This window comes from Bombus fervidus, chromosome 2 (assembly GCF_041682495.2).
Source record: "Bombus fervidus isolate BK054 chromosome 2, iyBomFerv1, whole genome shotgun sequence".
Taxonomy (NCBI): Eukaryota; Metazoa; Arthropoda; class Insecta; order Hymenoptera; family Apidae; genus Bombus; species Bombus fervidus.
In genome coordinates, this window is record NC_091518.1 from 2,962,514 (window position 1) to 2,989,028 (window position 26,515).

The window sequence follows — 26,515 nt, forward strand, 5'->3', positions numbered from 1 at the left end:
CTCCGCAGTATAATTCAAAATGCCCATTCATCTACGAATTTGGGAATAAATTGCGTCTCTCATTTGTATTATTTTACTTCGGTGGATTGTATAATTTTTAAATAGATAAAAGATATAATTTGCCCTACTAATTCGAGTAAAATAATCCTCAAGCAAAAGTAGACTTCAAAACCTCAAACAAATTTTAAAATACTCCACGAAGTAAATACTCAATCAGATCTAAGAATAAAAGATTAATTCAACTTCGTAGTGAAGAATAAGTTTAATAACAATCCGTATAAACGCAAAATGCAACATATACAACAATAAAATCAGTATTCTTGCATTTATAATCCAAAAAACGGTATCTAAAAAAGATCCAATCTATCCAATTCATTTCTTTTTCTTTTTCTTTGCATGTGTCTTTTTGTGCACCTTATCATCAGTCTGCATCTCTCTGGTCTCGCATCGGATAGGAGGTCCCTTTTCGGGACCTTTCGGTGTTTTCATTTCCAACTGTATATCGGACTTTTCTCCAGCTCCGACAATCCCTTTTTTCCCAATTCTGAGGACGAACACGTCATGGTCGGGATCGGTATCTGGTGTAGCTTCGGACTCGGGTGCCACGGTGACTGTCGGTTTTTTGTCCTGACCCGTGTCCAGGATCCCGGACACTTTCAGAACCACAGCTTTTCCACACGGTTGCACCGGTCCACGGCTCGATTGTATCAGACCGGCCTGCTTGTGCACATCGGAACAAATATTCGGTTTCGACATCGTCACCGGAGTTACTTCGCTGATCTGTTTGCAACTAACGTTTGGTTTCAACGTGGCTCCGATTGACTGTCCACACGGTGTACAAGGATGTTGTTCCTTGATACAAACACGACAAGGAGGCCCGTCTTTCAATAATTCGTCTTTCGAGTCCCTACAGACGTCCGCAATGTGAGGATCAACGATACGACATTTGTAAGTTGGTGATTTTTCGTTACAGTCGCCGCCTTTGAAGATATAAGACGAGATAGTTCTATCAGGTGGCGCGTCAAATTCGGTGACGATAGTTTGTCCGAATGCAGAAATTCTGACGAACATGCATATATCGCCGATCGTGTTTTCGTTATAAATTACAGGAACTTCTCCCTCGAAGACTTTCGGTGGTGGTGCCATTTTGTGCCAGCATTGCAACATTTCTTTTCGTAGGGCGGCGAAATGTTTGGAAATATCTAGCTGCCCGTTACCTATTAATACATCTGGTTTCACACATTCTGGCATTTTTTTTTCTACGCATAATTTGATGATTAGTTCCAAGTCTTTGTTGACCACAGTGTATTGATCTATGGCGAACATCACGGACCGACCACAGAAGAAATACTCGATGTCGTCTGCAACTCCTGCTTGAGGTTGAAATAACGGGTCCACCGGAGTTATTTCGATACCGTTTTTCCCTGTGAAGTTGAGGAACTCCACGGATATCGTCGTGGGGACGAAGAACATTTGGTTGAGCTTCGCTAAACGTTCGCTGGTAACGTGATGTATGAAGAATTCTAATAAGAAGAGATATTGTTCTTTGCAGTCTGGAGAAACAACATCGCGACTTCCGAACTCTGGTACTGCTGCCGCTTCCGGTTTGTTTTTGCTACTCTCCCTTGAAATTTTTTTCTTCGCACGATGACCACGGTCCGTAGATCGATTCATAGACATCACGATAATCTAAATGGGGAATTAATAGAGCTTACTTGAAGTTTTTGGTGAGTGGAATTACTTGAATTTACACTTCGAATTTTTATGAAATTAGAATTATTAGGTTAGAGCATTTCAATGAAGCTTGCCACGAAAATTAGTCGTAATGGTTTCAGACAAGACGAACAACCTTGAGGAACTGGTTTCGATTTCTTGCTCATAACTCGTTGGAACTTTCGATCGAGACGCGATTTGGCGCCAAGATGATCGGCTGGAAACCGAGAAGCGGAACCGCATTCCCTTGATGAAGTTCCGAGAGTCACGTCGGAACCGATCGGCGACACTGTCATCTTGATGGAATGGTCGTGGTTATCTTCGCTTGCAGACAGACGAACCACAGTTCCCATGGAACCTCAGTGATTCATCGATTCGATAAGTTTGACTGATTTGCAAACTCTGTAATTTTACAAGTAAATTTCACGTAGGAGTTTAATTCTTCTTTCTTTTTTCGAATCCAAAAATGTTCATGGTACGAATAAGTAACTATTTAATTGGTGTTTGCATATGGTGTTGGCATATGAAAATTATAATAGTGTATATAATTTGGGATTTCGAGAGTTTAAATTTAATCAAATATTTTGACTTTTTAAAGTATCATTTCTTTCGCTGTTAATATTTTAATTCCTTATTTTAATTAATATTTTAAAATATTTCATTCTCTTGTTGCAGAAATATAATGAATTTTGTATATTAAAATATCAGAACACTATTTCATGTAAACTTGCAGTAAAATAATTTACACTACCATGATTCTCAATCAGTCCTCCATATGAGAGTTATAGGAAAAAGACATAATAAGTATATTTTTATTGATTTTTTAATTTTAATATCACTTTATTGCCAAAGAGGAAAATTTCGATATAAAGTAGAAAATTAGATAAAAATTCAATTATAGTAACATGGGATTAATCGACTGTTCCCTTTTAAAAAGTCTGACTTATTATGTTCATCATTTACAGTCTCCGCATAATTATGATATAATCATCTTATGGCGGGGTGATCTAGTTTTCAGAGCCAGCACCTCTCGATTATTACATAACTGGGGTTTCGCCAACATTCTTATCCGATGGAGTATTTTACCATGGAAAACCGGCTCCCTCCCATAGATGCGTGGCTAAACAGCTCAAGCCAATAAAAAGGACACTATGTAAGTTTATCGGTTAGAATATCGACTAATCTTGTTCAAATACGATATCATTTTCAACATACGTTATTGTTTGAACGTTATTGAAGAACGAGCATCTTGTTCACCGTTACACCGATTTTCATGAAGATATATCTATATCATAAGAAAATTAGAGAATCTCACGACGAAAACAATTTGTCAAATTTGCCGACTTTTTATATAATAATGCATTTGAATAAGGAACGAAATTCCCAATGGTGGATTCATTGTTTTGCGCTTATTATATAAATTTATAATAATTTTTCTTTCTTCTTCGACCGATTCTTTGTCCTTTTGTCTTATATTAGAATTATGACTGTTATTTATATTTCTATTTAAAACTCTACTTGTGTGGACAATGTCTCCAGATATACCGGTGCTAATTATGTTGACATTTCATGAAACCGTTTTCATAAATTATTGTGAAATTTATTTTGCAAAAGATTGCTAAAAATATATATAGATACATTTTTTATTTGTTAAAGCGTTCTAAATAAACAAAGTTTCAATTATTAGCTCTGATAAGCGTATCCGTTTAAAGTTTAAAGCACGTGACAGTCAAACGAGGAACGTTATATTATGTTTATCGCCAATCGTTCAATGGATCCCCCTCGGCCAGTGGCATTGAAGGCGGTGCCACAATTGAATTAAGACGATCGAATTAGGCGAATGTTCGTGCAATTGTTACAGACGACCCTGTAGCACCCATACAGGAACTGGATACACGCGCTTTAGACCGATATCTTGAAAAAGAGAAAGAAGGGTACGTGGATTCTCCTATAAAGGATAATGGAATCGTTTTCCAAACACTTAGTACGATGCCAAAATGGAAATCTGATTATCAACAGAAACAAAAATGTTAGTACTACGTAATACTATAAAGATTGTGATTAGAGATTCTTTTACTTTAATTATTAATCTTTCCATTACCTATTATATTTGTATATTATTTTGTTGCTAATTTAAAAAAACACTGAATATAGATAAGAATATTTTCATTGCAAATAATTAAACAAGATATTTAAATATTGAATGAAACTAGCATTCCAAATTTAATAGCATTAGATTTAGAACTAATTTTATCGACAGAACGTAAGTAAATGAAAAACAATACCATAGATTCTAATGGTAGTATCTGCCGTTTTCTGTTGGTAATAACGTATAAACGAGTAGATCCTCCGAGTTGTCTGGAATATTAATTGCTCTCCATTTGAAGTAACAGATCGACACATACCGGTCTAGTAATTTCGACCAATCGAATGTCGGCCAGACAAATAATTGAATGTCCCAGAAGCAATCAATGATCTAGCGAATCCTGAACGACACTAATTCGCTAATGAGTCACGAGTGATTTATGACCCAATTTCAGCAAGCCTTCTGATAAAATAGTATTAATTGCTAATCAGCGATTCATGTCACCAGCGAAAATAAACTGTTCGAAGATGAACTTAGTTTCAATCTTAAGAAAAATAAAAAAAAAAGTGTTTTATTTTTAAAGAAATTCTCACTACATTCTTTAATTTGCTAATTCAATAATTTATTACGGTTTAAATATATTTGATTTATAGCTGTGTTTTCGATATTCCCGCGATCAAGACAATATGAATTATGGTATATTCGTGAAAGACGATTGAAATATCTTGAAAAACAGAAAGCAGCCATTGTACCATGTGGAAAAAAAGTAGAAAGACTCGAGTAAGTATTCTTGTTGTTCCACTGACACTGACTGAAAAGAATAGAACAGTACTGCCAACAGGAAGGATGACGAACCGTGTGATTTGTTAAAACCACCAATTTGGTGGAAAGATAAATCCAAAAAATCAAGCAAGTTTCCAGTTGGAGATATAAACGACTATGCGTTCGAAAAATTAAAAGATTTCGATCATGAAAATATGAAATTTAGCGAGAAGCTCGATATGGATTATCCAAAAAAATATATACCAGGCGTAATCCATCGAATACAGGTTACTATTTATAAAAGTTACTATCTATACAGGTTATTATCTATATTAATGTTACTATCTATACATCCAAGGTTTTCTTTGTAGGAAATGATTTTTTAAATTTTCAAGTTTTCAAATATTAAAATTTCTTTTGTGTTTAGCTGTCTAACAGCAACGTTCTCTAAACCAGTATATACTAGAAAAAAAAATGAAAATAATTTGTCTGTGTTATCGTGAGAACAGCAGATCTGTCGAATTAAATATCCGGGATATCGCACTGCGACGCCATAACAATGTTCTTTTCCGTTAAAATCGTCGGTCACATATGAGCTTTATTCGTTTCGCCGCGATAAAAGTTTTATCCTTATCTCGATATTTGCAAGCAACACGAAATGGATCACGGTCGCAACTTCGACTATCGTCGGACTGAAATTTGTTACGCAACTGTCTAATTACCACATTTTTAGTAAAAATTAAAACAAAAACACTAAGATGCAATTTTAAACTATAACAATAAAACATTCGAATCAAATTACTTTGGAATTTTTTTAGGATAAAATAATTGGATTTTGATTTTATTATTATTTATATAAAATAACATACCCGCGATGCTACAAAATCATTTTGAATGGAACATCTTTGGAATATTTTTATGATAAAAAGATTAAATTTTAAAGACATTTCGTGATAAACAGCTGCGTAGTATTTGTCCATCTCATTGATGCAATAGCGTTACAGTGTGTGCACAAGGTGTTACATGTATTTTTCACACGATATTATATCATGACTGCGCGATTACGCGTTGAAAAATATGCGTGACAGACGCGAAATGCAAATGCATATCTTGTTAGCATTTACGTGTCTTGCACCTCTTTCGACTGATCGCTTTCAGTTGGCGCGGATAAAAGACGAATGATTAAATTTTGAACAGAATCCAGAAGACACGACTATGAAGGACACTCTTGATCGTGCAGATGCTTTTGAACTCGTTCTAGAAAGAAACAAAACTTTGCCAGCGGAACCTGTTGACATAAATGTTTGTTATTCTGAAAGACGTACGTGATCTTTTACCTTTTAATTCTTTTGGAAATCTGCTACGAGATTTTACATTTCATATGATTCTTATTTAAATAACATAAAGTGACCTCTTACATTTTTTCAATTTTTTAAGTATTATAATGGGTATTTTTATCTTCTTTAAAGTTATTTGGATTTTTCTTTACCGTTTTTTGAATGCTATAGAAAAAAATGATAGAAATTTTACCGTCTTTTCTATTTCTGTAGTTGATAATGAATTTAAGATTGTAATTTAATAAATAGTTTTAAAATTTTTTTTTTCTAGCGCCGATACTGGATTGTTATGACGTAGAAAAGGATGTAGAAGGTGATAGTGATAAACGATGGCAGCCTGTTCATGAAACTTTAGAACTTCCAAAAACGAAGTTTGAAAGAGACCATGTACTACGAGAATTAACCAGGCCGTTTTTACACGATTTGCATACGTGGTACTCGAAGAATAAACCGACAAAGTTAATCATCCCCCTTAGACATTCTGGAAAAAGACCAATGCCCGAATGGCGCTTTTCTCATCTGTAAATTGATTAAAATTAATAAAATTATTTCGATAAAAGTTTATTACAAAATCCAAGCTAAATCTGTAAAGTTATTATACAGAATGGTCTTACACGATATAACCTATGTTATTCATAAATAGGTTAGAATCATACACAGGTTAAACTAAAATGAAGTGTTATCGGCTCATAGTAAATCAACGACGACGTAATTGTGAAATGTGTTGCACAGATGTTTCACAATTTTTAGTTCTTAGTAGAAAACGTCAATAGTTAATTGGAATAAGACAAATACACATATTTTCATTTTTCGATTAAGTTTGCTGATACATGATGTATTAGTATACTACCTTGCTTAGTTACAATGTCGTATTTTATTTTTTATGAAAAAAATTGAAATTGTATTTCTTTTTTGTGCCATTTTGATTCTTCTTTATCCAAGTTAAAATATTTAATCTTTATTATTTCCTAACAGTTTATTACTACATTACTTAAGGGGTCAAAAAAACTAGGAACTAAATATTTCAATATATCTTGAAAAATCAAAAGCTATGTACAAGGTAAAATATTATCAAGCTAATTTACTAAACGTAACAACCGATAAATACGTGCACATTATACAGGATTGATTTAAACGTTACTGTTAGACTACGCCATGAACGGCCAAGATACGGTTATATTTCTATTTTACATGATGCTTGCAAATTCCACAAACACGGCGATTATCCTCACAACGAAAACTGCGTTGTTATACTTTCTCGATATTTTGTTCTACGATTTATTAAATTTTCTATATTATATATCTTAATTTAATTTTTTCCCCCAACAATTATTAACAACAAAACATTAAGGAATCAATAAAATTTAAAACAAAACTTTTATTCAAATAAATTTTTCAAGATTGCATGAATACAAATGAATGACAGGTTGCGACATTTCGCATGGATTGCATTCACATTTCATCGAGCAGACTCTTCTCGATTATCAATGAATCGTAGCCACGCTCAATTGTGTATACGATAATGAATTGCGCGATCAGATTGTTCCGATGAAAATTACGTTCAATACCTCTTTTCCTCCTTATCAAATGTTTCAACCATACCCGTTTACTCAATATCGTCTATGTTTTCTGAAGATAAGAACAAAACTTTCGTAATACGATGCAATATGTTCATAATTGTAATGTTATTTTACATCAGTGTGATATAGAAGATAAATGTTAAAAAATGTTAATGAAAATGTTTTTAATATAGGAATTGCGTAATACTGATTAATATCATGTATTACTAACGGTAACGGTTAAAAGATTTGATTGGTTATAGACGGAATTGATTGACATTTTGATCGTTTAAATCGCATCGCTTTATTTGCCTGTATATCTGTACGTTACTGCAGACACCGCCGGCCAGGATTTCATCATGCAATCCTTACCACGTGTTCGGCAAGCTAACTGAACACAAAAACCACACCTCTAATTGCAAATATTAATCTAGATAGATAAATTATTTCAAGCCACAGATAAGTCGATTAAATAAAAAGATCAAAAATAATATTTTTTTAGATGACGAAAAAATAATATGTCTCGATATAGAAAATTTGAAATAATAACAATATAAAAATTTCATACTTATTATTAATCTTCAGCCACTCTCTTTTTACTAACATTGAACTTCGATACCAGAAAAAGAGAATTAATTGCAATATTTGTGTAGTTAATTATTTTAGTATGATTTTAAAGATTATGGATAAACCGAAATTGGACTACTGATCACTACATAGTATGTTCGACCTCTAGCGGTTGCCTGATGAAACGCAGTGGACGCTCTTCCGCGGACAAAAACTTTCAGTTTATTCTCGTTTATTCTTGTCTGGACACCACGGCACTCTCCTTCAGTCGGTGTTTCGCGGTAGAATACTGTGGTCGTGTGGCACGCGTACGAGCCACACTCGTAGTGTACACTGTATAGTGTCGTCGTATTCGTATTGCAATAAATTTACTGATCCACCGTACTGAACCGCCGTTTGCCAGAAATGAAGTAACAACATTGGACTACGAGATCCGTCCTTACATACCACGTTTCTTTATACATCTTAAAATCACCGAGTAACTTTTGTGTACCTAACGGTAGGTATGTGTGTACACTCCATTTACATTTGAAACTCATTATTACACTATCGCTCCCTCTATTGCTATTTAAAAGCTAATATACTCGATTTAAATTACAAAACACACGAAGCACGATGATCAAAGTTCTTTTCAATTGATCGATTTCCAAATTAAGCTCCCGCGCGAAAGTATTTAATATTTATGTGGTTGACAATAATTAATCACGATCAGTATGGATTTCATTATAGTGAATCATGATCAAGACAAATTTCATTCCATATTCTGAAATTCATTGGCACGCTCCGAATTGGTTAAGCCATTAAGCAAGAGAGCAAGTTTCGCAAATATAGGTGGTATATTTTCGTACCTAAACCTAAGAAGTCACGTCGATCTGGATAGTAACGACACATTTACAATTCTATTGGTTCTCTTTATATTTCTCTTTGAATTCCCACCCGTCAGCATACGTTTTGGAAGATTTGACGTGCACGTATCGAACCAGCTGCATTCAACTGCTATTTATTGTAAATCCTTAACCTATACTTTTGTATACAGTATACGAAATTCAAAGAAATGAACGGCATTTTAATATCGTGGAATTTTATTTCCTCTTATTTTATATCTTACCTTCCGAGCTCTTTGTGAGTTTTATGTTTGTATAAGCTTATCGATTAAATAATTTTAAATGACTTAAGATTAGACTCAAAGGTTATCGTTAAAAAAGCGCGATTCATCTTAATTCAGGAGACTAAATGTTAGTTTTGCAATAGCAGCTGTTGAACGAAATCTATTCTCGATTACTGATAACATCCTAATGGCAATTTTATGAGTATGGAAACTCTTCTTTTTAATATTACATTAATAAAGTATAATAAAAAATAACATAGAATTTGGAAATTTAAAGAACGATGATTTATAAATATAACGGTTGTTATAATGCATAAGCTATAAACTTTACAAGGTGTTTCATCACTACAGCCACGCCGCTACGAGCACGTGGTGTTAAGTTTGTGTAGACGCGACTTGTATGGCTCGTGATAGCAGTCCCATCGCACGGTAGCTATGTATGATGTAACTTCGAGTCGATATTTCGGACCTGCGCATCGAAACTGCCGTTCTCTGTACAGGCGAATTCGTTCGTTACCCTTTCACTACACGGAAATCGATTTTTCTTCTAACTAATTTACACTTTTTATCGCGACAGTATGTTATTATGCTGTATGCTTATCGATATATAACACGTCAACATCAACCCAATAATTGATGAACCCATTGATATGTGACTCCATAATATGGTTGAAAAATCATCTCTGATTTCCATTTTATCGCTTTGCCATTCGAGAAAACAATGGCTTAAGGAATTGTTTGTAATAAAGGTAACCGTTATGATGAATTGCATCATGTTAACACAGCCAATTGAACAAATTGTTATAGACTCGATTAATTTTTTTTATCAAATATGTAATATTCGAAAAAGTTGGCGACGAATTGGAACAATCGTTTGTATAAATAGACAGATAAAAGAGTATTGTTATTATAATTATATTTATGATTAATTTTTTAAATATATATTCAAATCATCTATCAGAAAGCGAATTCATTATAGCTAATGCATTTTTATTCTAGATTTTATGTTCTTTCATTGACTAGTTTTTATGATAATATTCTGCAATCTACATATGTACGTACATTGTGTACATCAATGGATAATTTTCGCGACCATTTTGAATATATTTGCCACATACCAACATTTTTATATTTTTTGTCAATTAAATGAAATCTTACTTATTATTCAAATTGTAACTTTTCAGTATATCTATAGTATAACTAACAAAGAACATAAAAGAATTGTAAATTTTTCAATTTTTTACGTTACCTATTATAGCACTGCCAAATAAAATGGGTTGCACCAGAAGGGGACAGAGACATATTTCTGGGAACGTAAGGAGAGTCTGGCCAATCCTGTTTCAAAATAGCATGAAAGGGATTTAGTCGACCTTGTCCATGCAACAATAAGTTCTTGGAACGAAAGGTATTTGGCTTTCTTAACATTTAGCCAATCGAATAGGGAGATCTCCCCTGTGTGAAGGACATCGCTGCGTGACCGAACAGGGAAATATCCCTCTTTGACTTTAGCAACGCGTTTTTTCTTTTTTTTTTCTTTTTGTTTTTGTTGTTATTATCAGTTATTGTTTAGCTGGAATTGTTCCCAATTAATTGCGCCACTTTTTCTGCTTTTATAAACTACAGTATATAATAAAATATACCAATTTAGTGGTGTTAAAATTAATTGAAAAGTTACACTATCAGTCATTGTAAAAAAATATTAAAATGCATTATGAATTTTTAATTTCACGTTCAAGTCGTGTTATTTATCTTTAGTCATCTTTAATGTTTTTAATTTTTATCATCTTTTTATACTTTTAATATATACTTTTAATTTGGTGTTTTGTATAAACAATATGTGAAGTCTCTAAACAAAATCATTACCGCAAAATATAATTGATCACTCGAGTAATTTTTAGACTTCTTTGTATTTTAAGTAGTGAACAGTAGTCCTCAATACTTGGAAAAATGGGCGGTAGACAGCGTATAAGTTGGCTTGTCCGAGCGCGGTGGGCAGCCTATAGATCGGCTTGTCCGAGTGCAGTGAACAGCGTATAGCTCGCTGTGGCGCACGCGGTTGGCTAAGTGTTAATAATAATTTCCTTGAATTGTAATAGAAGTTTCAGAGGTTCGGTACAATTTTATTCGAAAGAAAGATGTAGTAGAAAAGTAAATCTGAAAAAATAAAATTTCTAGGAATAATTCCAAAGTATGTATCCAAATACATAAATGTAATACTAGCATTAAGCTCCTTGAACTCGAAAGGAAACCGGTCGAAGGCGAAGTTATTCAAGAATCTTTATGTAGTATGAATAATTTTATTGACCTTGTAGTTCCGTACCAACTTTATCATACATATGTATCTATCTAACATGTAACTGTAACGAGATTGACTTTCCTTGTTACATATCTATAGTAAATATGGTGAATCAAGGTGAATCACTTAAACTGAAATATTTCCAGATAAGGATAGAATAGTTGCAAGAGGGACATGTTTCTTATTATTAGTTTCCTATCGGTGGGTGCGTAAAAGTCATGTAGAGGTAAACTTTGTTTTTTGAACAGAATTATATATTTTTTAGTACATTAATCGATGTAGATCCAGATTCTCTATAGGAGATTAATAGCTTACCTATGTCGAAAAATTGTAAAACTTATCGTATGAAAGACAAGGAAAATAAATATAAAAGTAGTACCTTACGTCTTTCCTTGTCTTTCATATGATAATTTTTTTTTATTTTTTTTTTTTTTTTTATTTGGAAGAATTTTACAATCAACTCTCATTGAGAATTATAAGCAAGATATGATAAGGTATGTGAAAAAATTGTCAGTAGAATTTTCTTTTAAGGGAATACATAACGTCACATTATTTACCATATTACCACTCTACTGCTACGATGCTTGTGTTACGTGACATAAGCTTCGTCCAATAACAACCGTTATTTATTTTCCCACCTCCATCTGCATAAAGTACGACTCATGACGTCACTGTCCATTGACTTTTACGTCTCTTTTTTTTTTTTTTGTCAATTCGATAATGTTACAGCGATGATAACTTAATTTGTTTTAATGTTCCGTCGTAAAATTCGGATTTTACATAGTACCTATCATACACATATTTAGTATCTATTATACGCGTATTGCCGTATGAAGCTGGCCTAAGGTTGCGATTTATTCGACCAATTATTGTTAGATGCCAACGGTCTAAAGATAGGATGAATAAAATCGACCACCCGCAGTGATGAATTGTTCTATTCGAAATGCTTTCTTCTCCTTCATTGCTCTTGAAAGGATCAATTCTGCGAACCGGTCATAGAGACAAACCTTGACATCTACACAACGAACTAGAAAACGTAGTCTCGAGGTGACCCAGTTTTCAAATGCGTTCAGCAATTTCGATGTACGTAACTATACTATCGAAACAGGTGTCTTTCAGTAATACAACGATGCTATTGAAATATAATAATTAATGAAATAAACACGAAAAAGAATTTTAAACGTTACAGTACAAAATTTGTTAAATAATATTTCCCTCTCATATAATATGTATTTTATTCACGTTACAAGTAATTATCGAGTCGTTCTTCATAATTCATTTAAGATTTATTATAATATTGCAAATCGCAAAATTTTTGGTCTAAATGTGTCTTTCCGAGAGTATTTTGAGTCGCTAAAATAAAAAATCAGGCTCATTTTTCACGATAATGAACGGTTTTAAAAATTCGTCCTCATGAACATTTGACAAAGATCTTAACATTAGGAATCCGCGTGAAAAACACGTTTTTCGTTCCACATTTTTAGCTTCAGTAACCTTGAAAATCCATATGAAACGTCATTCTAACCGAATATTTTGCGGTACGGATACTATAGTAGAGCCTTTGTTTGTTTCAGATAAGTCTCGTATGACGTTTAATTTCTTTCTTTCCGTTCTTGTTATTGTCAATCTCGTAGTAATTGCTAAATAAATGCTAGAAGATCATAACTTTATAACTTTATATTGGAAGTACTAGTAGTTCTGAAAAATTGCTGCATCGTGTTTTCACGAAAGAAAAACAAACGTGTAAAAATACATACAGCATAGTAGATAATAGTTAGAAGTTACATGGAAGTAAACATTCTGAGGATGATTCTTTTGCTTATTTGGCTAATCCTATGCGTGAGTGAGGGCGAAGATTCTCTAAAACTAAACACTAACTCTAAATAATTCTTTAAAACTAAGCAAAATCTAAAACGAGAACTTTATTCGTCGACCCGCTCTCCAAATATAGACTGGACCTTTCAAAGGTAAAAAATCGTTGATTTATTTATACAATGATTATAGAGAAGAATACATAAAATGCCAATCATTCCGATAAGTTTATAAATTTCTGATCATTCGATCAATACTTGCAACATTTATTAAATTTTGCAAACAACTATTACAGGTTGCTGAATGACATGGCTAAAAGAAATTTGCAAGTAAACATTGTCGGCGTATAATTTGTTGAAACCGTGAATCATACGTAGTTACTAGCGTTTTGAAATTAAACAGGAGATATGAATAATTATACGGTATTACTAATAGATAAAAATATTTTCATTGACTAGTTTCTATCTTTACATGATCCTTTTGTCATCTTCTAAAATTGCATTATATCTCAAATACTTGATAATAGAAATCTGAGATTTGCATTTTGTTTAATGAAGTGATTTAAAAGATAGTACAGATTCGATCACTTGGATTGATTTCATTTGTTACGTTCATTTAACATTTAACATACAATTAAGCCAAAATGAATCGCGATTAATTATCTAAAGTTTAACATATGGAACTCTATTTAATTCCAGAAGCGAACAAGTATATTCACGTAGAATATGTTTTTCACTAAGTGCATAGATCCATGGCGGCGAAGTTCAACAAAACAGTTATATCTTTATACAACTATGACGACAAAGAACTATCGTACCATAAATCATTGTAAATATTATCGTTGCGACTTGATTTGACGGAGTAGGAGTGAAGCATGGGGTCACTAACATTAACCTTATCTTTTTATTTACATGCATTATAGATACGAATCAGACAAAGTTCCTTTTTCGTGATTTTCCATTCCACGTGATTTCTATCTTCTACGGCGAATCTATTTCCGAAACATTTCTTTCTTTTGCTTTCTTTATACACATACATGGTTAATCAGTAATCCGATAATAACATTAACTATAAAATTGACCACAATAAACGAAAGGTTAACTCTGAAAGTTGAACGACCTAATTTTCCATGTAACACTCGCTCCCGTAATTGTCGCCTTAACAAGGATAGATTAAAGATTAATTAATTTCAATGCGAATAGCTAGGACTGTCGGTACAATTAATATCATAGCTCTCTTATCTGATTTTACGTCATTCGTTGTCAGTACACTTGTTAAAACATTATAAAAATGAGGAACAAACTGTTAGGGAGGGAAAAACTGCGACAGGTGATCTGGAAATGCACTATCGAGTTTAAGTGCACGGTAATTACATAATATTTCTTTCATTTCGTCTATTCACACAAGTGTGCAATTTCTATTCGACGAAATAGCGATGACTGCATCGTAACCGCAACTAGTTTCCTGCATAAGTGACAACAAATTGTCGTGTTATATTTATTTTGTTCTCTTATCGGATGGTGTCACTTTATCGTGTAATAACGCTTAAGCTATAATCTTATATTCAACATTGCAGGATTTGCTATAGATATTGATTATCGTACACCATATAAATGAAACCAAAATATTCTCGCATAATTGCCGTGACCCGAACCTATCAGCACAAAAATTCCAATTACATTCTCAAAAGGAATTCTGTGATTTTATTCATTTTAATCATTTCCCTATTCAACAGATGAATAAAAAACGTAACATTCGCTATGAATATGAATTATTATATAACATATAAAAAGAGTAATCGAGGTATATGATCGAAAAATTCATTTATAAAAGAAATTAATTAAATTTCCAATTTTAAATAGTGGAACATACTTGAGAAATTCTAACGTATAAAAATAGCAATCAAAATATAGAATCAAGAGATTTATAAAAAATAAAATAAATTTCTAATTTTAAATACTAGGATGTACCTGGTGGACATTTTTCAACGCCATGTTTCAATTACTCTTATAACCTTAAACTATGAAATTGTATAATATTGTGCAGCCGAATGCTTTTAGTCATCTTTCTGTAACTTGAAAAACTCTTTCATTCCGACGCAGCTCTTAATCGTAGACAAATGATTTTTGTTAGAGATTCAAGCAGTGTACTGTATTTTAATTAGCACCTCTGCGACGGCGCGATTGTGATACCGTATTGTCAATGTGGCGCCTCGTAAGGCGTCTTTGGATGCAGCCGCACAACCGTATACCTAGAACCTCTAACCACGTGTATAACAATTTTCGCAACGTCATGCCGATTATCCTGTTCCGTAAGTTACAATTTTCTCTTCTCTTGTTTTCCGAGAATCGTCGACGCGTAAAATGAAATTTACATAAATTAGGGTTTGTTATCGCCACGAGGAAAAATTACATGTACAAATGAAACACTTCCAAATTTAAGACATACATTTGAAGCCAATATTTCAAGCATAAAGTGATTTGCACTTCCCACGTAATAGCGATATCTAATTTTTGGCACAATGCAACGTCATTTTTTTAAATGCATCGAGAATAAAAATATAAAAAAAAAAGGGGGGGGATTAAATTATTAAACACAGTAAACACTTGAATGGTTACTCCGTGTAATAAAAGAGTATGTACTACTGACATATAAACAGTCTCGGAATATAAATGTGCAATTTACGCGCAATTTGACCAGATGTCGTGAGTCAAAGTTGTTCTACCGGTTTCTCGGTTATCTTGCAATGAATGATCAATGGCGAATGAGATTTCAATCTATGTTGCGTTGACAATGAGTAGCACGAATGTGTACATTGTTAAAATTAATGTGACATTACTGTATACCAATTCGAAATATTTCTTTTCTTTCTTAATATATACATATGTACCTAATTTAGTATTTATTGGAATCTCTTTATGTCTCGGATTACTTTGAAACCTTACGATATTATATATATAAATTGTTTAATTACATATATAATAATAAAATATTATATATAAATTAAATAACATATGTATACTCACAATATATATATTCAAATATATGTACAAATATATTTACAAATGCAAAATTATTTTTTTACCGAATCTACGGTAAAAATTATTATAGAATCGCGAGTACTCATATATATATATATATTAGTACCTCTCTTCTACCATCTCCTTCTAACGCCCCCTTCTTCTCACCACAGCCTTTTCTTGTGTAAGCCTAGATTTTATGATTTTATTATACAAAGCCTGGAACTTGGTCCCGTAGTCGTCTTTTTTCACCATTATATATATATATATAATGTATAATTTAATATTTATATTAATGTTTTAAGTAAAATAATTTTAAAAGAATTATTTAGATTGATAATTTATTGATATATTTATGTTAGTGTTTAAAGTAAAATATTTTTTAAAGAATTATTTATATTTATAATTTATTATTATTATATTTATATGAATGTTTTAGAAAAAATATTTTTTTAAGAATTGTTATTATATTCAAATATATGTACGAATGCAAAATTCTTTTTTTTCGAATCTAGAGTAAAAATTCTTATAGAATCACGAATACTCATATACTCATATATATATATATATATTAGTACCGCTCTTCTACCATCTACTTCTAACGCCCCTTCTTCTCACCACAGCCTTTTCTTGTGTAAGTCTAGATTTTATGATTTTATTACACAAAGCCTTTTTCACCATTATATATATATATATACATTATTACAAGTATTAAAATAAACTTACAATATTCTAAAAATAGCAGGGATCTCAAAAGTTTCCAAATGCTCGAATATTATTTTCTAAAATAATATTAAATATATATTAAATATATATATACTATTACAAGTATTAAAATTAACTTACAATATTCTAAAAATAGCAGGGATCTCAAAAGTTTCCAAATGCTCGAATATAATTTTCTAAAATAATATTAAATATATATTAAATATATATATACTATTACAAGTATTAAAATTAACTTGCAATATTCTAAAAATAGCAGGGATCTCAAAAGTTTTCAAATGCTCGAATATTATTTTCTAAAATAATATTAAATATATATATATATATGCTATTACAAGTATTAATATAAACTTGGAATATTCTAAAAATAGCAGGGATCTTGAAATTTTCCAAATGTTCGAATATTATTGAGGAGCCTTAATCCTGTACCTCAATTAAAGTTTTAAGTAGACTCTGTGTCTTAACGGCTTTGGAACACATTATCTTTGAACCCTTGTAAACCCCTTTCTAAACCAACTTACTTATTTCTTTGTTGCAGTGTTCATTATTTGTCCATTTCTATTTCTTGTTTGTCATACTAAGCTGCTTTATAGGTCATAAAATCTCGATTTAAATGAAACTTGAAGTAATTTATTCATACACTCACAATATATATATATATATATATATGTACAAATATATGTACAAATGCAAAATTATCTTTTTGTCGAATCACGAATGCTCATATATTTATTATAGAATCGTAAATACGGTATGACTCAGGGATTTAGGTGATGGTTCTCAATTATTTTTGGACTCGACGCGCGCCTCCGTTAGTGGTCACCGTATTGCAAATTGCCAACGGTTCTATATTTTTGAGGACAATGTCCGGTGCTACGTCAAGGATGATCGATAAATGCTATTCTCAATGATACACTTTTCTACGGTTTCACTCGTCAGCACTCTGTCCTGATGCATTTCACTTGCAAATGTCACTACGTACCAACAATTTGCTTTTCTTTAGTATTATTCATCTTAGAGTCATGGAGAGACCTGTAAATGTTATATCATAATTATAGAAGAGGAATTTTGAAATAAACAACATTGCGTAAAATTAGACCGAAATAAACGTTTAAGATTACTTAATAGCTATTCTGATATTTGGGACTTTTAGTTAATTTCTTATATTATTATTTATTATTATAATTTATAATTGCAATTGTAATTGGAAAAAAAGTGAATAAGCTTTTATTTTTCGGAGAAATAATCTTATATATTTGAAGATACTTAAACATCGTAAAGTAAGACATAGTACAAATATAATATATCATTAAGATTCTAGTAGAAAAAAATTAAGCAATTTACTTTAGCAGAAACAGTCTTTATTCAATTTCTAAGAAAGAATTTGTATGTTACGATAGTATTAGCGAATAAATGGCCTTTTAAAGCAACATAATTATACACGTTTAAACCATTCAATTATGATGCATTCAAAAAATTCAACTGAATAGGTTTGAACGATCAGTATTACTCAATTTATTTCGTCATGAGAAAATACTGCTTATGCTTAAAAACTCGTTATTTTGTTTTACACGACTCTGTTAAAAGATTCTTTGTGCCATAGATTACTTATGTAGAGAACATTTTGGTCAATCATCGCCAAACAACATTATCTAGCTTGATTAATCTACCGATTATATGTATTTTAATTCGCACGTACTTATATCAATATGTACGATAATTTGAAATATTTCGAAAGTTTGGAGTTCTTAATTTTAAAGCGATTGAAGGCTTAAAAAGCCTAATTTCAAAATTATTAAAGATTCGAAAAGATTCCACAAGGAATTTTAGGACAGACGTCCTAAACATTTTCTAAGATTTCGAAGCAATTTAGGATTTAAAGATGTCCATAGGTTCCAGAATTTTGAATAATAAACTTTAAAGCCGTTGCGAATTCAAAAAAATTTATATTCTAATGGTTCTCGAAATAATCTCTAAAATATATTTGAAATATTCCAAATAAAAATAATAGAAATTCTAACAGTTTGCAGATGCTCCGAAATTATTGAGGATATATAATCCTTAATCTCAATAAAAGTTCTACGACTTTAAGACTTTGCCCTATCTATTATCTTTGAATCCTTGTCAACCTTTTGTTATCTATAAACCTTAAATTTCACAAGAACCTTGCAATTGCCCGAGGTTTAACAGCTCTTGAAATCTTTCACTTCTGTAGAATTTTTAATTTACTTTTAGTATAGTGATATGATAGTAAAGTAATATACTCTTAGTATATACTCATATTAAATACTATATACATTTATATTTTATTATTATTAAAAGTTTATTATAAGAATATTTGCTAGTTTAGTTTAAATTCTTATGATATCACGAAGACAATTGTTGACATTATATCAGGTAACATTCACGCGTTTATGTTAATTTTCCAATGCCAGCCACCCACAGTAATGCATTTCCGCGTATTTACACCATTAATACACTTGGAAAGGCAAGGCCGAGGTCTTGAAAATAAATACTGTTTCTACGTAATATTTTACGTAATAATACTTCGATTCTACGTAAATCAACTCATGTTAGAGTTGCAATATGATAAAAATAATTTCATAGCAATTTATAATCTCCCTTGTTTAAACACGGAAAAAGCGGATTTTTCCTCTGTTCGACGGGCACTGGTAGCGGACGCACATCTATTATTAATGAAACTATTTTTATATGTTTTATACTGCATTAATTTTGTCACACCATTGTAGTAACGATGGTAATAATAAAAAATTTGTAACTATTGACATTTGTTCAAATTATGTATTTCTACTAATGTTGGCGCGCCGATCACCGATGACCTCCGTGGCATTCAACGTGTTAATTTCAATCAGGTGCCACAAACTTCGTATGTAACGATTTACAAAGAGAAACAAATGTGTGTTCTATACCAGATATTTAACTTTTACGATATCAGTAGCTCTTCAAATATTGTCAACGATTATTCTGCTGATAAAGTCTTATTTCGAGCTAGACTTATATTAGCGTATACTGAGATTGGACTTCAAAAAGCTTTTACGGAAACACGTTTTTCATTTTATTTGATATAGTAGTACCATATGTACTATAAATGCTATAGTATGATCGCGTTATTTATATATAATTCCTATCAATTGTACTATCAATACCGATCAACGATAATAACATCCTAAAAAAAAAAATAAAGAATTTTATTATTATGATTTAACGAATTAATGATAACAATTTCCATTGGGTCAAAACATATAATCAATTGCACTGTTTTGATGTAAATCGAGTGAAACGCGTGGGCTGTAAAGAAGAAGAAGAATAGCGATAGTGGGTCGCGTATCCATAACTTTGCATTGTAAATCAAATAATAATTAGTTTGTAAACTTATGATAGTAGTATTATTTCACTTTCCATCGTTTAACTCTAATTCACAAGTGTGGAAAATTGTTTGCGCAAATAAATGCGATATATACATTAATTTATTTTAAAACCAGCTTATGTTTTTTGAATTTACACTATTTTAAATTTACACTCGTGATATTGTAATATGTGTTACTGTATGTTAATATCTTTTTATAATATTAATTTCGTTTGTTGCAGATAACGTATAATAATCAAATCAAGATATACACATACAAGCATTCACAATGGTAAGTATCAATGAAAATACATTATTTTATAAAAGAAAATGAGTTGTTATTTAGAATTTTATTATTATTATTATTATAATGATCGTCTTTTACAGGACTACAAAGCGCCAACAGAAATGGACACCTTCCTACCCCAAGATGGGTCCAATGCGAAGGATGGTGTATTATCCAAGTAAGAATTTACTATATATTTACATAGTTTCAACTTATTCACAGATTCAGATTCATTCGCTAAAGAAATCGTATTAACAAAAATGTTAAACAAAGTAGAATTTATTCGTATTTATTGCAGATACAAAGTGCAAGTCGCTCCACGAGATATAGAGGTCGGACAGGGTGATGGAAAAAGCTTCGACCCCTTCAATGAACGAAAAGTTGATAACCCGACGACGTAAGTCGCGATATGGCAATTGATATAAAAATATATAATTGACTGATATTCTTAACTTTTATGTTACATACTCAGGGTTATTATATTATTTGTGATATTTAATAAAAAAGAAGTAATATCTATATTATATAATGTTAAACAGTATGAAAGTTAAATGTCACTGTAAGCAACACATTTATACCAAAATAATTGCAGCAATAATAGTCCGTAATTTCCTTTCAGGGACGGTGACACATTAACGCATTTATTGAAAGCTGCCCTTGGAACGGGTATATTATCCATGCCAATTGCTTTCAAGAATGCCGGACTTATCGTTGGTGTATTTGCCACAGTTCTGGTGGCGTTCGTATGCACACATTGCGCCTATATTTTGGTACATAAATATTCAATGATATTGAACACAATAACCGAAGCAATAAACTAAGTTACGACTCGTTAATATTTTAGGTAAAATGTGCACATGTTCTATATTACAAAACGAGGCGTACGGAAATGAGTTTTGCTGATGTAGCAGAAGTAGCGTTTGCCACGGGACCACAATGGGGGAGAAAATTTTCAAAACCGATCAGGTAAGATATCGTGAAAATAATATACAATATTTATATTTATGAAATAAAGTTTAAAAATATCTAAGGAATCATGTTTTCAATAGGATAATAACCACATAATATATTATTTACAGATACCTTATACAGATCAGTTTATTCGCAACGTATTTTGGTACCTGCAGTGTGTACACAGTTATCGTTGCTGCAAACTTTAATCAGATCATTAAGCATTATCATGCGGAATCGGAATTCAGTCTCCGGTTAATGGCAACCTGTTTACTGATTCCATTGATACTGCTCAGTTGGATACCAAATCTGAAATATCTTGCACCTGTTTCCATGGTAGCCAATATATTCATGGGATCAGGTTTAGGAATAACTTTTTATTACTTAGTTAGGGATATGCCATCTATCAACTCTGTACCTTTATTCGCGTCCATTCAAGACTTCCCACGATTCTTCAGCATTACTATCTTTGCAATGGAAGCAATAGGTATTATTCGACTATTTAAAGGAATATTGATGTTTTACTAAGAGAATGACGTTATAGGAGTTGTAATGCCACTGGAGAATAATATGAAAACACCCCAACATTTTGTCGGAATTTGCGGTGTTCTCAATAAGGGAATGTCCGGGGTTACGTTCATCTACATTTTACTTGGATTCTTGGGATACGTGAGATATCAAGACCAAACTTTAGACAGTATCACATTAAATCTACCAACGGAAGAAGTGTAAGCATCACAATAAGATTAATCCTTTGCGGACGGGTGTCGGCATATAGCCACCCCCGAATCTGGTCACCGTTCCAGATTATTTTGAAGTGGCTGGCGTACGTCTATTTTCCTGGGCGATAATGTAATGCGTATTTACGTATGGGTATAATAAACTAAACAGTATTATGTTTTTGATGAAAGAAAATTATAGATCTTTAGAAATTTTATCTTCCGTTTAACGTAAACTCGCGATGTAAGATGATGGTCGAGTCAAAACGAATTTCATTGGCATTACCAGACGAATCAGCAAACTTTTTATATGTTTTACGTATTTTTTATAATATCTTATACACGATGTCTAAAATATCCAGAAAGGACATGTTCGATAGTGATAGTAGTGATGACGAGTATTATTTTGAACCTGACAAGATAGGAGACGACGATAGTGCTTTAGGCAGTGGAAACGAATTCCGTTCAACAAAGAATCAGCTCAGATGTTTCAATATTTTTAGTAATAGTGACAATGATGATGGACTAAATATTGATGAAAATAATACAAGCCTTGACAATGAATAACGCAAACATTCAACGTGTATATATTCTCAACTGCGCGCGCCAATATCTCTCGTCCACAACGACGCTCGCTCGTCGAGCAGCCCCGTCCGCAAAGGGCTATGTTTTTGAGTAATACTATTGCGTTGACTATATATTATATCTTTCTTCTCTAGAGCGGCTCAAATCGTAAAGATATTAATAGCTCTTGCCGTTTATTGCACATTTGGACTACAGTTTTACGTTTGCCTGGACATTGCATGGAATGGTATAAAAGATCGATTTCAGAAAAAGCCACTGCTAGCAAATTATATTTTAAGAACAGCTATGGTCACAGGAGCAGGTGTGTATTTTAATTTATAGCCAAATTTTCGCTATAAAATTTATTTCAAGTTCATAAATGTAATTTCAGTATCCTAGAAATTTAAGAAATCTGTTTATATGTTTTAGTTTTATTGGCTGTGATCGTACCAACCATCGAACCCTTTATTGGACTAATTGGTGCATTTTGTTTTTCAATATTGGGACTTTTAATTCCTGTATTCGTCGAAACCGTCACTTATTGGGACGTTGGTTTTGGACCCGGAAATTGGGTAGCACTGAAGAACGTAATCATATGTATCATTGGGCTTATGGCTCTAGTATTTGGATCTAGAAGTGCATTAATGCAAATCGCGGAACTTTACAGTTAAGAAAAATTGGTTTCATATGTATAGATTTATAAATATTCCAATATTCCAAACTCTAAAAACGTTTGGAAGCCATTTAACAGGTTTTAATGCAATAAATTTCTGATAATTTAATTATTTTATGATGACAATCAAGAAAATCAAAATAGGATGTAAATTGAAGATATCAATTTATTTTGTAAGATATGTATAATCAGAAGTTTGATAAAATTTATATCAGAAATTTAGATGCAATCATATTATGCTTACAAGACATGCCCTAGTATTTTAGTAAGATAGAATGAATTTTAACCAACGTAACTTTGGTTGTTGTGCAAATGAGAATTCAATGAATCAAAAATGAATTCTTTTAAGAATGAGAAATTGGAAAACTAACAGTTGATATAGTTCAAATAATATCTACGCACAAACAACGTATATTATAAAATGAGTACTATTAGGGGAGGTTATATGAGAAGATTTAATCGTTAATAAGTGACTAATTTGAAAATATATCTAGTAATTTACTCTGTTCCTAAAACATAATATATAGTATATATATTCTATTTAATTCGTGAAGAGACTAGACTGAGAGAAGTTAACAGTATTCATAAGAAATATTTTACATTGGAGCAATACGTTTTAATTAATTTTGATTGATATTATTTATTTATCAAAGTGAAATTTTTTATTTTGTTATAATGATAAATTACGTTTGAACATTTTTTTATATTCTACACATATAACTGTACCCTATTTGAAACATATTATAAAGAATTTTAAAAAATATTAGCTACAATTAAGATCTACAAAAATTGTTAATAGATAGAGAAGTATGTTTACGTGTTGTTAGTCTTATAAATTAACAATCAAATCTTAAAGTATAACCTTCATTTATTTTTTCCTAAATTTAATAACATGTATTATTGTAATAATTCAAACATTTATAAGCAAGCTATAACATGTTTCATGTATGTGATTCACAGTGTAGCAAATGTTTCACTCTACTGTGTTGCATTTAATACAAATGTACATTTAAAAGAAAGCAAAATCCTTCCGAAGCAATTTTTGCTTATCGAACTTGTTATAAATCAATCGATTTTTTATACAGTTGTTGGAAATTTTTACATATTCCTGATGAAAAAGAAATAATGAAGTGATTACAATATTTAAATACAAATCATTTTACAGTATCTTTTGAATTTTTTATTCTACCATGTCATCATACATTTCCTAAGAAATATTTCTGTATAAATAACAATATCATATTATATAATTGGTAATCTGTGTCTTAATATTTAAAGTGAAATGAGAGAATTTTTATCTCACATTTTTATTTTTCTAATGGTGCGTAATTCAAAAGCTTCTCAATTAAATCTACGTGTCCAAGAAGCATTCTACGGCAGCAGTATCGTTTTAAACCCAATGCGTCAAGAGCATCACTGTAACATATATTATATGGTTACATATAGAAGATTGCAGCACATAGACAATATTTTGATATACTCATTATTAACAAAAATAGTTAAAAATCTCATTTCATTCATTAGAATTAGAACAGTGAAGGTTAGAGTTCCTATTAGTGTAAACACAGTATATAAATCACGTTATTTACATTATAGTATATCTAACTTATGTCGTATTTCACTAATTTAATTTGTTTTCACACTTTGATATGACGATGTATATACTTACCCTTCAGTGTATTCTGCCTGTAACAAACCAAGATAAGCTTCCCACTTGTTACCGATCACTTTCCCACACGTAAAACAACGTACAGGTATAATCATCGTGTTTTTAATTTGATTAAGCAGTCGGATTTTTTAGTTTTTTAGTTTCAAAGTGATATTGTCGTTAATAAACGTAAATTTCACTTCCTTAGTAATAGATAGACGTAGCAAAACACACTTTCTCGATTGCTCGATTGCTATGTTCAAATTGCCATACGATTGCAACACTGCAAGTCTAACACTTCAAACAGTGTTGCCAGCACAACTACCTAACCAAAAGTACAGTTAGGTAGATAATCTGAAAAACTAACAATATCGAGGAAAGCCCGGCAAATTTATTACCTGCTATTGTAAAGATTTAAACCAAACTTATATTGCAGTGGGTAGTGTTCATTGTAAACGTCCAGAAATTATACCTGCGTTTACAGTTAAGTTTAAGTATATGAGTCACTGTTTTGTAGTAAACAATGTAACAGAAATAAAATCGTATTTCGAATTCGAAAGTCTCTCTTTAAATGATTCTCATTAACAACGTGTTATATAAATTTAAAAATTATCCAAGAATATTGCAAATAATTTACTCGTACTGATACTAGATGCTTTAAACAAAATTTTATTTAATTTTTAATTTTAATTTTTAATTTTATTTTTTAAAATTTTATTTTAAACATTTTTTTTTTTTTTTTTTTTTAGTTTTCGTTACACTTTTGCTACAAATTCTATATTTCAGTTGTCAGTAGATCTAGTTTTTCTAAAATCATACTTCCCAATTTTCCATGGAAACATAATAATATTTTGTTTATAAAAAGAATAAAAACATAAAATCTATTGATATAGATCGATCATATATATTACAATGTACAATAATTAGTACCCTAGTGTATAATTTTTCCTATTTCGAAATATAATTTGACATATACAGCGTATCGCAACAATCGTGGTATAATCGGCAATAGAGTAATTCTATATGTAAAAAGTCGAAAATATAGAATAGAATTCTTTCATATAATTCTTAGTTTTCAAAAAAATCGAATTTGAAATGAAATCATCTAAAATTAGTACAGTATGACATTTATTAAGAAAATAATACAGAAATAAGAATAAGTCATAAATAGGGATAAGTCATAAATAAGAACAATATATGTAATTAGTAAGAGGGTTCGAAAAGGTAAATATACAGGTACGTGACTCGCGCGCCCGGAGACAAGCTGTGGTAGAGAGACAGCTGCTCCGATCGAAGGGTATGAATAGAGGGGATGGAAGAA

At 31.5% G+C, this 26,515-nt stretch overlaps 4 protein-coding genes across 6 annotated transcripts; 2 read left to right on the forward strand and 2 right to left on the reverse strand.

Annotated features, from left to right (window-relative positions):
- Positions 1–372: 372 nt before the first annotated feature.
- Positions 373–2,125, reverse strand: LOC139993590 (uncharacterized). Its single transcript, XM_072015476.1, has 2 exons — positions 1,850–2,125; positions 373–1,689 (listed from the first exon to the last, which is right to left on the reverse strand). Exon 2 carries the CDS (start codon positions 1,678–1,680, stop codon positions 373–375), a length of 1,308 nt encoding a protein of 435 aa, XP_071871577.1. The 5' UTR covers positions 1,681–1,689; positions 1,850–2,125.
- Positions 2,126–2,179: 54 nt separating this feature from the next.
- LOC139997896 (uncharacterized) lies at positions 2,180–6,722 on the forward strand. Its single transcript, XM_072021941.1, has 7 exons — positions 2,180–2,188; positions 2,725–2,866; positions 3,575–3,742; positions 4,453–4,579; positions 4,641–4,848; positions 5,759–5,882; positions 6,170–6,722. Exons 1-7 carry the CDS (start codon positions 2,180–2,182, stop codon positions 6,421–6,423), a joined length of 1,032 nt encoding a protein of 343 aa, XP_071878042.1. The 3' UTR covers positions 6,424–6,722.
- Positions 6,723–8,266: 1,544 nt separating this feature from the next.
- Path (solute carrier family 36 member pathetic) lies at positions 8,267–24,713 on the forward strand. Of its 3 annotated transcripts, none has more exons than XM_072022628.1 (10): positions 8,267–8,523; positions 20,596–20,645; positions 20,741–20,817; positions 20,938–21,036; positions 21,259–21,409; positions 21,484–21,605; positions 21,719–22,077; positions 22,135–22,318; positions 23,029–23,195; positions 23,303–24,713. In XM_072022628.1, the coding sequence occupies exons 2-10, from the start codon at positions 20,643–20,645 to the stop codon at positions 23,542–23,544; spliced, it is 1,404 nt and encodes a 467-aa protein (XP_071878729.1). In that variant the 5' UTR covers positions 8,267–8,523; positions 20,596–20,642; the 3' UTR covers positions 23,545–24,713. The 3 variants fall into 3 exon arrangements, with proteins under 3 accessions (XP_071878729.1, XP_071878730.1, XP_071878731.1); XM_072022629.1 differs by lacking the exon at positions 8,267–8,523 and adding an exon at positions 10,411–10,537; XM_072022630.1 differs by lacking the exon at positions 8,267–8,523 and adding an exon at positions 15,532–15,551.
- Rpb10 (DNA-directed RNA polymerases I, II, and III subunit Rpb10) lies at positions 23,233–25,463 on the reverse strand. The gene is made up of 3 exons (XM_072022631.1): positions 25,216–25,463; positions 24,850–24,962; positions 23,233–23,451 (listed from the first exon to the last, which is right to left on the reverse strand). The coding sequence occupies exons 1-2, from the start codon at positions 25,308–25,310 to the stop codon at positions 24,854–24,856; spliced, it is 204 nt and encodes a 67-aa protein (XP_071878732.1). The 5' UTR covers positions 25,311–25,463; the 3' UTR covers positions 23,233–23,451; positions 24,850–24,853.
- Between the last annotated feature and the right edge of the window lie 1,052 nt (positions 25,464–26,515).